Source organism: Saccostrea cucullata, unplaced genomic scaffold, assembly GCF_032062105.1.
Source record: "Saccostrea cucullata isolate Sc308-1 unplaced genomic scaffold, CSIRO_AGI_Scuc_v1 ctg1298, whole genome shotgun sequence".
NCBI classification, from domain to species: Eukaryota; Metazoa; Mollusca; class Bivalvia; order Ostreida; family Ostreidae; genus Saccostrea; species Saccostrea cuccullata.
In genome coordinates, this window is record NW_026924450.1 from 122,816 (window position 1) to 140,050 (window position 17,235).

The 17,235-nt window shown below is 33.6% G+C and overlaps 1 protein-coding gene across 1 annotated transcript; it reads right to left on the bottom strand.

Annotated features, from left to right (window-relative positions):
* Positions 1-6,356: 6,356 nt before the first annotated feature.
* LOC134266454 (uncharacterized) lies at positions 6,357-7,704 on the bottom strand. The gene is made up of 2 exons (XM_062748689.1): positions 7,667-7,704; positions 6,357-7,209 (listed from the first exon to the last, which is right to left on the bottom strand). The coding sequence occupies exons 1-2, from the start codon at positions 7,681-7,683 to the stop codon at positions 6,357-6,359; spliced, it is 870 nt and encodes a 289-aa protein (XP_062604673.1). The 5' UTR covers positions 7,684-7,704.
* Between the last annotated feature and the right edge of the window lie 9,531 nt (positions 7,705-17,235).

Here is a 17,235-nt window from a genome sequence, read left to right on the forward strand (position 1 = left end):
GTCTCACGATATCTCGTAAGTCGCGGGATTTCGTTAGTCAACTTTAATTAATTATATCTCTAATGATATCGCGTATTATAGATCAAAACCTTTAATTATCTGTCAAAAAATCATTCAAGATTTGTTTTTAACATGGATTATACTCCTTATCTTCGTAGTAATTTTGTTATATTTAAAATCAACACATGCCCCGATCGGCCATATTTCCAAGAAATCGCCGATTTCGATGTTTGTTTTCTTTATATTTAATTTATATTATTATCAATGATTTAAAATTTATTAAAAATCAATTCCAATACATAAAAGGAATAAATGATATTAATCAGAAAACACCCTATTTACTGGGATAAAACGTAGTTTGAAAAACTTGTAGTGTTGTGCGTGATGTTTTGGGTAAATAAACATGGCGATGAAGGAGTTGCCTATCCCGTTAGTATTTTAGGTCCCTGGTATTAACGAAGTTCGAAGTCGTTTTTTATAGGGAGGGGTCATCCTATCAGGAATCTCCATAGGATAATGAGTACGCCCACCTTTTATACAGGCTTAATACATAGTCAGCGCATGTTTGTCTATTGTTCTCCTTTTTATGGTAGTTGTATATTTATATATATATTTACATCCACTGAATATTTTCTCCTTTATGCTACGTTTACACTATGTTCCCGGCAGCCACGGCAGCCCTGTTTGCCCGAAACGTAGTGCGCCGTGAGATTTTGGTTATTTTCTCCTCTATATCCAAGTCTTGACAAGTTCTTTTGCGGTCTTCTACGGATCCGTGATAGGCCGTAGGAAGAAGTTGCCGTGGAGTGCCGGAGGCTCCACGGCGCACTACGGTTCTGCCACGTATGCCAGCACGTTCCCCCCAGGCCTCTTACGTTCTGATAGGTCCCCTCTCGTTTCTCGCCTTCTTATGAAGTTCTTATACGTTTCTCACGTTCTGTCAAGTCTTTCTACGTATGAAACATGGACGCCGAGAAACTATGGATCACGTTTGTATCAGAGAAGGTCTCCAAACCAGAAACAATCATTGTATCATGACCCTTCGAAGATAAAACATCATGAATTCCGAAGACGAAGATTTTATTTTTGCGTGTTTGCTGGGTGCATACCTAAAATCACTTCGTCAAAATGAAGAGAACCAGCATCAGTTACAGAGAGGGGAGGCAGGAGTGCAGCAACTAGGAATGAGACGAATAAGAAGGATGAAAAGGCGGAGATCTATATGGATCCATACTGAAACTTCTCTGCAGTGTCCGGCTTTTATATGCTTCCTCTCAGACCGCGTGCGCCGTGTCAGACCGTAGTAGAACGCAACGCACCGGGACCATAAACCGTAACATGCCGGGACGAACCGCGATTGAACGCGAGGAAACGGCTACCATACACCCTAGTTTGCCGTGAGGACAGTGATGAAACGTGGCAGAACGTGATAAAACGGACAACAACCGTGAACTAGCCGTGAAGGAACGCGGACTAAACTCAGCAAAACGTCTCAAAACGTGAATGGTCCATGAGATGAATGGAAATATACATTACCCCACCTCTGTCGATTTTTCCGTGAAATCCTGGCTTACGATTGGTTGAAGTCTGTCACGTGAAGACGGTGGATTACTTATACCCGGTCAGTTGTAAATCCATACCCGGTCAGTAAATCTATACCCGGTCGATGTATTACGTCACAAACACAAATGTGACGTCATAATAGGCACAGTATAAGCGCGATGAAGCATTTAGCAGAGAAAAACATTTATAAACTACAGATAATTAAGCATTGAATTCATATTTTTGGCTGTCTTCGGTCCTATAACACACCTGGCCGTGCCGACAAATTGAATACCGCGCGTTAGCGCGGTATGATAAATTTGTCGGCACGGCCAGGTGTGTTATAGGACCGAAGACAGCCAAAAATATGAATTCAATGCTTATATTTACATTCTCTAATTTTCCTTCTTCATAATTGCTTATTTCGTTAACATTTAATGTGAATTTTGCGCCCTTCAAAACTAACTTGGTTAAAAGACGTAAGAGCCGTTTGTGACGTCAGATGATGTTAAGTGACGTTGCAAAGTTAAATTACGCAAACAAACATTGCGATTAAAAAAGTGACAAATTAATTCTTAACGCACATTACGTTAATTTCTACGTTAATTTTTCAGGGTTGTAGTTTTTCATTAAATTGAAATAAAACATTTTACATTTTGGTGTTTCTCGAGTATTGAAAATGCATATAGTTCCTACTGTGTATTCTAACGCGCGGTGACAAGGTTCCGCGTGTGTTATAGAAATTTGAACGTCGTGGATTTCTGATGGATTTGATAAGGAAAATTATACTGAATGTAAATATAACGTAAATGTTTCATCGGTGGGGTAAATTCGTTACACAGTCTTTTAGTGACAGGGTATGGGATGATACCTGGTTAGTAAATTTCATACCTGACTCGGCTCCGCTTCGCCAGGTATGAAATTTACTAACCAGGTATCATCCCATACCCTGTCACTAAAAGACTATGTAACTTATATTCTCCCGTCCCACTGCGGACTGCCTCCAAGTTCTGTTACGGTCTATTACGTGCTGTCGCGTTTTGTTGCGTTTATTTCGTTTTACTACGACCTACTAAGTTTCACATCTGCAACGTGGCCGCCGTGGCAAATTTTTTGACAGTTTAAAAATCTGGCACGGCATCCACGGCAATCGCGATGAGTTACGTATGCCCATCCCGTTGCCCCAAGTTTTCTCACGCCCGTCCCGTTTTTTCCACGGTGGCCTGAAACGTGATTGCCGTGGTTGCCGGGAACATAGTGTAAACGTAGCATTATTTCTTAAGAAACCCCATTGCGTTCATCACTGCATAAACTGCAGTAAGCAGGTCGCCTGTACAGATTTCTTAATCAGTGGCTGTTCCATCAATGAAACATATAAAGACGTTAGCATCATTAATACAATATAATAATTAATCTTTTTAATCCTACTTTAATTGATTATTTAAACAGAAGCGGTTTATAAGAAAGCGTAAACTGCCCCAAGTTTTGTTATATCGGATAACAAGTTGAAATTAGCTTCATTCCTTATAATTTAATTTCAGAGTAGACGCTTACGCGGGTTAATATTTCCTCCGGAAAAAGGCTTCAAATTGAGAATTATTCTAAAAGTAACGTCAAGCGGAGTAATACGTTTTTATTGTTGTGACGTAGGCAAGTTATGTTGTCCAAAATATTATATGTTCCTCTGAATGATTCAGCCAATGAAATTGCTTGATACAAGTGAAATTAAATTATTTATTTTTGACTTGATTATCTATTCAAAAATTGTTTCACCCTTATTAAAGTGTAAACTTCAAATATAAAAAAAAATTTATAAAAAAGATTTTTACAAATTTCTTTTAATGCTTTTCCCTTGCCAGATGTATAGAGCAAAATTAGAGCTAGTTATTGTGGCCAAGTGTGATGATCCGCTCCTCTCCTACAGTAAGAGATTGTCAATATAGAAACGTGGGATACGCAGCAAAGTTAATTAATGAAATATTCAGCTTTATAGAAAAGTTAAAATACCCTTTCTTCAAAACTATTCATCACAATTCAATTTTAATAACATATTTAAATTCAACAATGTATATTTTGCATGTTCATATGTCAAAAATAAGACTGAATGTTGAAATTTATTCAAATTTAAAAAAATAAATATGTTTATTGAAATATCATTCTAGCAGAAAATTCTGCAAATCAAAATTTTTATATATGTACATAAACATCTACACATACTTTTACTTGTTATATTTTAAAGAGTTATGATATGCCAGAATATTTAATATAGGTCTTTAATTTAATTTATATTTTTAGAATAATTTTACACTTTTTTTCAACAAAATTTGCTGAGAAATGAAGATATGTAAAAAAAAAAAAAGTATGATAAAATTTATATGTAAGTTTATCTCCTGAAAATCACACGTTATTGACCAATATTTCAAAATTAACATCATGACCCCAACTTTTTCTTCCATTACTTTAAAAAAAAACTTGTGATGATCAGCAAAAGTTTGTAAAAAGCTTGATACAAGAAAATTTTTTATTGCCTATTCAGATTTTTAATACCCCCAAAATGTTACTTTTTTAGTGCAAAAAGGTCACACAATAATTATGCGCATTAATTTGCAACATTTGTTCAATGATAAATATTATTCAAACTATTTTACGTAAAATAAGATTATATTTATTGCCATAATTACCTCTAATAAAATATTATAAAGGTTAAAGTAATTAACCGAAGAGTTAAATTCTAAGTGCAAAAGGGTCAATTTATTATTCATTCTTGTTGTTTTTGAGTAAGATGCACACTGACCCCTTATTTTCTCTGCTATCTTGAGTCATACATTATGAGTACTTATCTAATATATATTGATCTCAAAAAATCCTTGATTTTACAAATTTCACGAGTGACTTACCTTAAGGTTAAAGTAAGGAGGCGGGGCCTAATTTGCACTGGAAATGTTTACTATGACGTCACACATAATTTTACCAGGTATAAGGTCTTCAAAATACCACAAAATGAAATAATTTGCTATTTCAAACAGCTGGATAGATGAATATACATACAAACTTACTATCACATGCAGTTTTGAGGTTTGTTGAATCCCACACAATAGTATATATAAACAATGCATCGATCGGAATGCACTTTTCAATGTGACGTCCTCTTGCAAAAATGACACAGTTTGTACACAGTAAGATTTGCTGATCAAGTCACATTTTGTATAATGAAAAATGTCTTTTGTTCTGAAATAAAATATCATTTGCAATTAAATAAAAGGCAGTTTACTTGGATGCCAACCTGTATATATTTAGGAAAAGCAATATACACTTTATTTATGACAAGCGAACATGTCGACATATAATATTTAATCTCTTAAGATGCAAAATAAAGGGAATATATCAATTTGTTGCAAGGGCATAATCCTCAATGTATCTCGAGCAAGTTATTACACATAAAATAAAGAAGCCTTTAAGATATTTGCAACAAAAGGTACAAAAAATATGAAATCATTAGAATTAACAAAATAGCTGTATTTCAATATTTTACCAGCAAAATCTTCAACCTGTTTTCCAACAAATTGAATTTTGTTTTCCACAATATGGAAATCACACTGACAAGTCCATATCATGACTACATAAAGTCATTAGAGAAATATAAATTAAATGATTTCTTGGTTATGCCCTTGCAGTATACTGGAATTGACAGGTGAACTCTAAACTGACGTATATATAATGGCTAAAATCAGTTGACGTCGACATCACGTGACAAGTCTGGGAGCCATAAAACTTAAATGCTCACTTTTGATTTGAAACCACATTATATATAGGAATATATATCAGTGGATAAAAAGATTCAGATCAAAAAGTATGTATATTTTATCTTAAAAAATGGGTACATGTATATTTCATTTGTATCGCTTTCTGGTAACTGGAATGAAATTTTGTTGCATTTTGTGTTTGCATTTATTTGTACTGATCTGACCTGTAAAACTGATATATGCCATGATATTTATTTGGTAACCTTTTCTGTCATGGAGTACGCCTGCACTGGTTTTGTTTCTACCAGATATTTCTCATGATCATTGGTAATGTAGGGTCTGTCCATACAGGTGAGACCTGAACATGCTAAAATATATGTACCACAATACACAGTTTGTATAGGGGCTCCACATATAACAGAAAGGGAAGAATAATGTGGCAGACAATACTTGGAATACATACATACATGTGTATTACTTTCAGCTTTAATAAGCAACACATTCTTCATTTTTCATATCTTTTGTAAATTTATAAATAAACATTTTATATCTAAATTTTTGGAGTTTACAATGAAAAAAAATGAACTTTAATAATTCATGCATTTATTAAGCTGCTAAATGATTTTTGTTTTGCACCCTTCTTAATTATTACAATCAAACATCTTCACACACAGTGCAGAAGCAAGTGCACATGCACTTGGATCTTTCTTCAATCAAAATTTTATTCACAGTTGTGATGATGAAAATTATTCTCTTTGATTTTGAAAGATCTGTTGACATTGCTGACGAATGCTTGGGAATGTCAAGCCTCCGGAAGATAAAGAAAGAAAGGAAATTGTCCAACTTTATGATTAGTTCCATTCAGCCCATGAGTGTTCGGCAGAAACTTAAATTTGACACCATTTTCCTGTACTTCAGGTAAACCTTGAACCCCATAAAAGGTTGTTCCTTGAATGTCAAGGTTTAAAACCATATCATACTTCCTTCCTGCTCGAATGTCTAAAGGCGGGTTAATAAAAAGAATTAGTCGTAGGTTTATTCACCAATCTTGTTATATTACTAGCAAATTAATCATTTAATAAGCTCCAAATTACCATTTTCTAAAATTTTGAAATCAACTTTATACTGCACTGGGTTTTGATGGCTGGCATAAATGTATACTCCATGTAAACTTATGTTTTTTGAAACACTGAATGTGACCGAGTCAGGGCATTTTTGGGGATAGGATTTACCTGCCAGCGTGGTATGAAATCGATAGAGAATGCATTTATTCCGGGGTGCCTTGAACCAATAGGGCAGTGGAACTGTCCGTGAGTCATTCATGTCTATTACTTCGGACATGGACAGGGTACCTGATGTGACATTCACATGGGGACCAGGGGGGTGAGGGGTGGCAGAATTTTCTGGCGGAACTGTCCACTCTACATCTGAATCTGAGTCGCTAGAATCTGGAATAATGATGGTGTTAGTCTGTGACGCCGGTGTACGATGAGCGACCAAGTGCTGGTAAACCTTTATAATATCGTCCACATTCAAAACCCTCTGCGCTGCCACCTGGTTGTTAAAAAACTCCACGGACATGTTTGTGTATTTGATTTTCTTGAGAATGTCACCAAGAACTGCCCTCTTGTTTTCTGGAGTGGGATCTTTGGACTGTAGTGCACACTGACACTCGGACCACTGAATGACGGCTGTGTATATAGCCTCCTGTGAGAGGTTGATCTTATTGGTGACCAGGAGCTCCAGCACACATTCTCTGGGAAGTTTTATGAAGCCTTTCATGAATTCCCTTGACTCGGACAGGAGGTGAGAGTGAGCGTAGAAGAAATTAAGGGCGTTGCGTTTTGTCCTGTCATTGTTATGATCGTAGGCGTACTTCAAGGCTTTACACACGTTCTGTACGGTCAGCTGTTTCTTTGGACCACTGCAAGCATGAAGAACAAGAAATATTTAATAATATCAAGATTTGTTTATTATTCACAGGATTGACAGTCACATGTAAAATTTATTTGACTAAAGCCAGTCCTTACAATTTCACCTCATTTTGATTATAGGTGAAACACTTTTTCAATATGGGGAATTGCTTTAGTAACTAAGAAAGACTAGTATTAATGCTTGTTAAACCTTCGGATAAATCTTGGTTAATTCTTTAAATTATAGACCTCTACTCATACTCCAAAGTATCTGACGTTTTTCAGGCCAGGAAAACCTGACACTTTTAAAATGTCAAAATCGTGAAAGCCTGGAAAACCTCTCATCTTTAAAAACGAAAGTAGACTAAGTAACTGTACATGAACCATTGAATAAGACAACAAAAACCTATTCAAAACTAAAGTAAATCACCATTCAATGTTATACTGTCATGTTTTAGGATTATTTACCTGTCATTTGAAGACATTGCTTTTGAAATGGTTTCAGACTTTAAATTTATACGGAATTTTCATGAAAACTTCGTTATTTGAGGAACCAAAGAATATAATCTCTATAATTTACATTAAATTGTGAATTTTAATAAATGAAAGCAAAAATGCCTTTTTGTGACATTTTCATGAAAAAAAATTCCTGTCCACAGGTAATATGGACTGTCATTTAACAAATTTATGTAAAAATCTTTAAACAAAACTTTTACCTAAAATTCTTAAGACAAAAAACGAAAAAAATGCTGATTTTTCGCAAATTTTAAAGCTATTTACAACTAAATAATTGTATTCTATTGATTTATATATGTTTTATTTATTCACGTAAAACATAAGAAAAGATATGAGATACATTTTATGATATTTAAAACTATTTCAAAATATGGTGATGCTTGAAAGTTCGATTTCACCAGAAAATATCCCTCCCCCCTTTTTTCAAGAGCTGGAATTTGATAACTTTTACTATCTAGCGCTGGAAATAAAATGATTAATCAATTACCACAGACCTGATCTTTGTATTAAATTAATTTAATGGATATATTGCCATTAAAACTGAATTTAATGGTTGCAAAATGTAGTTTGCGGGAATCAAGAGTTTTTTTTTTTGTTTCTTGATCACACCCGTGAAAGGTACACAGCTCTTGTAAACAGGGCATGAACTCTATTAGACTGGCTTGCCTGTCTGATCCTCGATATACAGTCGTTTCGTACGAATGAGACAAGGACTGCCAGTCTAGAGCTTGTTTGTTAAATTGTTTACATTTATACCGTCATTTTAATAAATGACATTTTTCATCAACATCAAAGTGTTTTATTTGACTTTTACAAAATTAGCAAAAACAAGCTGCGGTGATCTTGCTATATAGCATTAAAGACATAAATTAAAGTTTTGATAACTTTTAAACGAAATATTAAGATTTTTCATATATTTTTGTGTGAAATGCTATTAAAATATATAACTCGTAATATAATACAGAAAGTACTTCAAATCTGTGTCTATGCATCTTTAAGGGCCATAACCCGGAGGATATGTCACAACCCAATTTTTTTAATATACCTAATCAATCTCATACACATTCATAATTTTTTCATATATTCAATTGATTCAATTCATTTTATTGACAACACCATATACACTGGCATATAGTCATGAATACAACAATTAACATACATAAAATTAAATATCAATGAAAGCATATCAGGTTTGTTGAAGGTTTTCTTTCCTAATTTCAAAGCACTTTTTCAAAAAGTTACAAACTCTCCTAGCAGTTCTAATACTTGTAGGATTGATAATGTCATTAATAGGGTTTTCCTTCATGTAACAACTTCATTGTGCATTGAATATATCGTAATATTGTAATCTACATTGATCATAACTAGGACAATAAAGTACAAAATGGTTTTCATTTTCAATAAAAAATTTACAGAAATACATACACGTTTTTTCTAGGAATAGGTGGTCCTCAAAAATTTTAAAAGTTACGCCTATATCTTGTTCGATCCGCGTGGTTACGACCCGATTCCTTGTTGCACGTGCGTGGTTTCGACCCGCGTGGTTTTGCCGAGTGGTTTCGTTCCGAATAAATATTAATTAACAATTTCAATAGTCTAATTTTTCCTATGCCTTATAGTTCCAATAATTCGGCTTTTTTGAATCGACCATAACTGTTTATAATTAATAATATTTATAACTAGAGCAAAGCTCGTTGCAAAGCAACGAGTAGGTCTTCCGTCCGGTTTTGACCGGAAGTGCCGGAAGTGACATCAAAAAAGAAAAGCAATCAGCTATGTCGTCTCCAAAAATGTATAAAGTGACTATATAATTTCAATTTTGCATCAAAAACCTTCAAAATTAGCTATTTTTGGCTACTTCCGGTTTGACCGGAAGTGACGCTGACGGACGAAAAGTTAATTTTTATGCTCCCAGAGACATATGTTATCCAAAAACTTTTCAAGAACGGCAAAAATACGCGTTTTCCGACTACTTCCGGTTTGGCCGGAAGTGACCGACGCCGGACGTATATTGACGACAGCGGTGGATTAAGCTTGACATTTTGAACAAGTTTGCTTCTTTGACGTATTACAAATTCTCAATACTTTTTGAGATATAAAGAAAAAACTTTTGGCCCCTCTAGGCCCCTCATTTTAGGGGCCAGCCCCTTTTGCAAGATATCATTTGAAAGATCTTGGAATTCTACATTTCTTTTGTTCTATATATTTTAACAAAATGTTTCCAGGTAAAAAGATATCGTAGAAAAGGTGTTAAAAAATTTGAAATTCGCGATACGACTATTTTCGGGCCATAGCGAGCGCCGACGTGCGGCACTTCCGATAAAAATGAAACACGTTATACATATCTATAGACTTTGGTCTATCATACCTGAAAGTTTCATGTTTCTATCTTAAGCCATTATTGAGAAAGTCTGGAGACAACATGACCCTTCAAAAATCATAAAATCGACCATATCTCCAAACCGGAAGTGACGTCATCAAATCGGAAAAAAATGCATGAGGTTCAAGTTATGTTATATAAGTCCTGAAAGTTTCATGGAAATCCATCAAGCCGTTTTCGAGAAATCGCGTGCACAAAATCGGTAAGAAAAAAAAGAATAATAACTAGAGCAAAGCTCGTTGCAAAGCAACGAGTAGGTCTTCCGTCCGGTTTTGACCGGAAGTGCCGGAAGTGACATCAAAAAAGAAAAGCAATCAGCTATGTCGTCTCCAGTGACTATATAATTTCAATTTTGCATCAAAAACCTTCAAAATTAGCTATTTTTGGCTACTTCTGGTTTGACCGGAAGTGACGCTGACGGACGAAAAGTTAATTTTTATGCTCCCAGAGACATATGTTATCCAAAAACTTTTCAAGAACGGCAAAAATACGCGTTTTCCGACTACTTCCGGTTTGGCCGGAAGTACCGACGCCGGACGTATATTGACGACAGCGGTAGATAGAGCTTGACATTTTGAACAAGTTTGCTTCTTTGACGTATTACAAATTCTCAATACTTTTTGAGATATAAAGAAAAAACTTTTGGCCCCTCTAGGCCCCTCGTTTTAGGGGCCAGCCCCTTTTGCAAGATATCATTTGAAAGATCTTGGAATTCTACATTTCTTTTGTTCTATATATTTTAACAAAATGTTTCCAGGTAAAAAGATATCGTAGAAAAGGTGTTAAAAAATTTGAAATTCGCGATACGACTATTTTCGGGCCAAAGCGAGCGCCGACGTGCGGCACTTCCGATAAAAATGAAATACTTTATACATATCTATAGACTTTGGCCTATCATACCTGAAAGTTTCATGTTTCTATCTTAAGCCATTATTGAGAAAGTCTGGAGACAACATGACCCTTCAAAAATCATAAAATCGACCATATCTCCAAACCGGAAGTGACGTCATCAAATCGGAAAAAAATGCATGAGGTTCAAGTTATGTTATATAAGTCCTGAAAGTTTCATGGAAATCCATCAAGCCGTTTTCGAGAAATCGCGTGCACAAAATCGGTAAGAAAAAAAAGAATAATAATAATAAAAGTGAAAAAGAAACCTAAGAATAACAAGAAGGTCTTCCGCTGAAGACGGAAGACCTTAATAATAAAAGTGAAAAAGAAACCTAAGAATAACAAGAAGGTCTTCCGCTGAAGACGGAAGACCTTAATTATGATGTTTTTGGAAAAACATGCACTGTTTACCCTCTGTTTATACAGTACAGGTACCCGATACAATTTTGTACTGTTTATACAGTACATCACTACATGAACACGGTGCAATTAAAATCAGCTAGATGAAGGTCCAACAATGAAGACGCATTTGAAAAAGTATTTGATCTTCAAAGAAGGCTGTAATGGTGAGTATCTCCCCATTTCAATATGTAGTGTATGAGCACTAATTCTTAGTTTTGTTAGGATTGTTCTTTCAGATTTCTTCAATGGTAATTCAAGATAGTTTTGTAATTTATATTCATTTAAATCAATTATATTACTATAAAAAGTTAATTTCCCAGAATTTGATTTAGAAATGTTCTTTAATTGTTCACTGATTTTGTTTCTATAATGTTCCTCTAATTTATATTTTAGAGTTTTATGTGATATGTCCAATGAAGATAAAGACAATTTCTGTTGTAGAGTGTAAAGATATTCTAGACCCCAGTGTTTTATCTTCCTTAAATGCAGACACCACTAATTGGTCATTATGATCATTTTCTCTCTCTAAGTTTTTCAGTCTTAAATAAAATTTATACATATTTTCATAACACAAATAAAATAGTGGGAACTGTCCCAACTCATATAGAACAGCAATATTAGATGATTTTCTATGAACACCCAAAATGTCTTTAAAAATCTGGAGTTGTATTTTTTCAAATGGGAAATGATCCGAGGATAATAAATCACATTTGTAGTCTGCTAGCCAAACTTCGGAACCATAAGTTAAGATTGGAGTAATCATAGATCTATAAAGTTTAAGCATTGTCTTGACAGAAAAATTTGTATTAGCTGGAAAATATTAAATTAAAATCCGTGATATTCATTTGAACGACATCCGAGGTTTTTGCAGAAAATGACTCTCAAGTACCTTTAATTTGACCCATTGACCTACATTTAAAAACCTTAACATTGGAGTGAAGTACAGGCCGGGGGTGATACATGAAGGTTCTCAAAAATTTATGATTTTTCAATCACATTTTTTTCTTGGGCTATAAGCCATTTTGCGGTACACTCTTGGAGTGTTTTGCCAACGTAATACAAAGAAATCACATTCTCTTATATATTTGCTATAGATACAGGTAAAGATATATGTGTCGATCCTGTTTTTTACTGATTAAACATTTTGTTTGATTTTAGCAAAAATCAAGTCGATATTATTCCTTTTACATTTGTTTCATCTATGTATTTCCTGTAAAACTACAGGAAAGCCTTTCTTAAAATTTTGAATAAAAAAGTTTTGCAAATTTGAAATCGGAATGAAATCTGTACATACCTCATTCCCAGAATTCCTTTACTCTTATACCCAATGTACTTTGCGCGAATGAATAAATAAATAATAACATAAAGGCTTTCAGTTTTTAGAAATCTTTAAAATAATCAAAAAATCTCTGCAATGTTTTTCGACCAAAATTGCACTAGGTCTATAGGTCTATAGATTCAACCAGACTCTTAGCTGTCTCCGTTAGCCTGGTTCCCTGTCGCTGTTTTGCTTCATATACTCCGCCTTGGCAAGGATGAGACCGTAAGCTCAGACGAGCTGCTTGACGTCATAGCTAGTCGAGATGTCTCGTGCAGCTTGATGTTTGAAGTGGCTGATCAATTTTTCGAATGTTTTTGATCGTACAACTGCGCTCGCCCCAGCGGTCACACCATAAAACATATTACCACCTGAGGATGCCTATAAATATGACCAATCATGGCTCTGATGTTCTTGAGAAGATTTTTAATGATGTTAAGATTTCTTTGTTATATTCCTATGCAAACCCTTGATTGACAATTGTGGCCCAACCCTATCTCTGGGGGTCATTATTTGTACAAACTTGAATCTACACCATCTGCAGATGGTTCGACATAAATATGACCAATAATGACTTCACTGTTCTTGAGAAGAACATTTTTAAATATTTGTTTCCTAAATATTCCTATGTAAAACTTTGATCAGCCATTGCTTGAAACTTGAATCTACACCACCTGATATGCATCCGTAAAAATATCACCAATCATGGCTTTGCTAATCATGAGAAGAAGATTTTAAAATTTTTCCCTACATAATCCTATGTAAAAACAGCCACTGTAGCCCCGCCCTACCCCCGGGGGTCATGATGTCTGAACAAACTTGAATTTGCACTTCACGAAGATAATTTCACATGAGTTTTATTATTCCTGGCCCAGTGGTTCTTGAGAGGAAGATTTTTAAAAGATAACATTAATTTTTACACTAATTCATAATTACATGTTCGGCTCAGGTGAGCTAAAAGTCGTTTAAATTTTTGTTAAACGATATTTATCATTACATCTATTGAAAAGTATCCTTCCCAAAGATATTGTTCTATTGCGCATGAACTCAAATTAATAACAGATCTAGATTTTGCAAAAACCTATGACATCAGATGGAATGGAAATACCTTAAGACGGAAAACACAAATAAACAAACTGTTTAAAGAGAGACTAGTGTCTCCTGAATAATGAGATAAAAATATTATTGTTAGATAACTACAAGTACATATGTAACATGAAATACTCAGTATGTGGAGAAAACAAACAGTATTCGAGCTCATAATTCAAATAAACATTACAAAAAAGGAGCAGAGCAAACACAGACCTCCTAAATACATGTATCAGAAGTGGGATCATGTTCCATGGAGGAATGAACATCCCCTGTCGACCGGTCACTCATGCCGTGTGCTGAATGAATAAAACATATTTTAAACTATGCTGTGTGCTCCTTGTAGAGTTTGGAAAAAAACCCCGGAAAAATCACAATTCAGTGTGTAAATAGTGGAATAAGAATCAGTCATTCAGTATTTGACTAAACCATAGACTGTACTTGAATTGCTGACAAGGTCATTGTTTCGACCATAGAACCTACGAAATGATGACGTTAAACAAACCTGCTGATATTCCTCCTTCATCAAATTGTTTGTCAATAACTAACCTTGTTGTAGAAATTGTTCTTACTTACAAAATGCTATAACGAATCGAATCCACTGAGAGACATAAATCAGGTGATGAAGGTATATTGCTGCGTAAGCAAGAAAAGTTGGCGATTGAAGAGTTAAAGTCATCACGTTTATCATAAAGCTTTGTTGTTAGATTACCATTGACATTCTCTTCAAGTAAAATATCCAAATATGAAACAGATGTGTCAGACTCTGAGGTATCTTTTTTTTTAAAAAAGCTCACTGGAATATGTTGTTTCGATACTGTCAATCAGATACTCTAGCATAAACTACGGTATATCATTTTATGGAGGTAAAAACTCGTGAACACGATAGCTTATTACAGTAATTAATATAAAAAGATGCCTAACTCGTCGATACGTTTTATTAAGATATGAGTACTCAATGGTTACAATTAAAAAAAAAGAATTAAGGGGGCCGACTATAGTTTTATTGTGTGAAAACTATAGTAGCGAAACTCTTCATTTAAATACCATATAAAACTTACATTATCCTCAGTGTACATGCAGAGTTTGTGGGATATCTACCGTCTAGGTATTTTCGAGGGACCGTCTCAAAATACAGGTACATTTACTATAGGATTCTATAGGAAAATGCCAATTTTCAGCACTTTAAAGCAAATTATACAAATACTACAATAGAGATTTTGTTCAATCCATAATATTTGATGAGTAATACTATATTACACAATATATGTAAGAAACACAAAATTCTACCGTCTTTGTTACCAGAAGGGGCATCTCAAAATGCAAAAAATTAGCAAATTTTACTATTTTTATAGAGTACAACAAAATATGACGTACACAATGGATTCACATGAAAGCATACTAAAAATATTGGAGATATTCTAAAATTTCTATGTTTTAAATTTCAAGGGCATATATGTTTATTACTTTTTCTTTAATAATATTCATATTTATCCTTTCTTTAAGAGGTACAGATTAACATAACGTCAAAAACACACTGCAACGACTTCAACCTACCTATCAATTGCAAACTCGGTTAAAAAATCAGCTACATCAGATTTTGTAACATTTTTATACCTATAATTTCTTAGTTTTGTTTAATTTTAATAATTAAGCGAAAAAAGTTTCATTAAAACAATAATACGCTTCATTTTACTAAGATGCGCGAAATATTGCGCAATGAAAACTATAGTCGGCCCCCTTTAATAGACTTTTGAATTCGACTTGCCCATACAGACTTTGTCCAGAACTGATTAACCTTAGCCTTCAGCCTCGGTTAATCAATACCTCAACGGCTTTACATTATCATATGTACAGGGGTAGTCCTCATCAAAATTTAATATTTTTTTAATAACCAGATTGCTGTATTTTTTTTTAAATTGTCAGAAATTATACTGTGCAGTTGTGTTGCAGATACTGGTCATGATACAAAATAATCAGGAATTTGCCAAAAAAAAAAAAAAAAGTGAAGACCCAAGAGCTTCAGTAGGTCACTAGCATAACAAGTAGGTAATTAATTAACCCTTTGAGAATGAAAAAATAAGTACTTCAGTCATGCATAAGTCAGGTAAATTTCATTTCCTTAAGTAAAGTAGAATGTTTTTGCCTAGAAGACACGGATTTTTATTGAGGAATTGCTACATACTGATTCTATTTAAAATGCATTTTTTTCTATGTGTACAATTTCTATTGCTATGGATATATTAACCAAAAAAATATTTTTGAAAACCTGGTTTGACAATGCTGATCCCAATAGCAATAGCAATAAAACTTCTAAAAATCAAATGATCTTTTTAAAAAAAACTTTGATAAATACCCCGTGCTAAAAATAACTTTCAATGATTCGTTGCAAAGAAAAATTTACTGTTGCCATGGAGTTTTTTTTGTAAAATAGTCATTGGTATGAAACGAAGAATATTTTATATTTAATCATTCAAAAATTTGTTTTTGGTACTTAATGATTAAAATTTCTATGATTTTTCTACCAAATGCTTTACATTTTCCCAATTATTAATTTATCAAACCATTCAATTTTGTTGCTTAGCCACAGATAATAATTTTCAAATTTGTAAAACTTGTTATTCTAAATTTAAGGAAACCATTTCTTGTAGCTTTTCAAGAAATAGATGAAACAACTGTATTAAGATGTTACAACGAATGATATCGACACTTATTTCTAAAATTAATAGTATCATGAGTATTGTCTGTTCTCCATAGTTTTCACCTTCTGCTTAATAAACTGTATTATACGTATAATATGTTTTATATATTACTGTACCTAATGTACCATTTACATGGTTTTGAGTGAATAAATTGAATTGAATTGGTAACTGACACGTTATTTAAGATCTACTAGTTTGATCATTACTGATGAGCAATTTAAAAGTGCTCAAAAATACCAAAAGTACTAATTCAATGTCCTCCAGGTACTGAGCTTATAGACAATTATAACAAAGACTTTCATACATACGATGTAATGTGTAAATTGTACAGATTAAAGAGTAAGTTTTACAGATTTCAGTGTAAGTTTTACAAATTTAAGTGTAAAATGTACAGATTAATGTGTATAATTTACAGATTAATGAGTAAATTTTACAGATGAAAGGCTAAAATTTACAGATTAAATTATAAAATTTACAGATTAAATAGAAATTGGACAAGTGGCACTTACGTAATTTATAAATTTTATCAAGGTAAAGTTGTTGAAAAGATCATTAACATGTAATGTATTAAATAAAATGTAAATTGTGTATGAAACTCGTTTGTCCTAATATTTTATCTATTCAGCAATAAATTTATTTGAAAAAGAGAATTCTGATGATCAAACATGTATTGAGAAAAAGCAGTGTTTCTTTTCATTTTACATAAAATAAAACAGGAAAGCTGTGTTAATTAGCACAT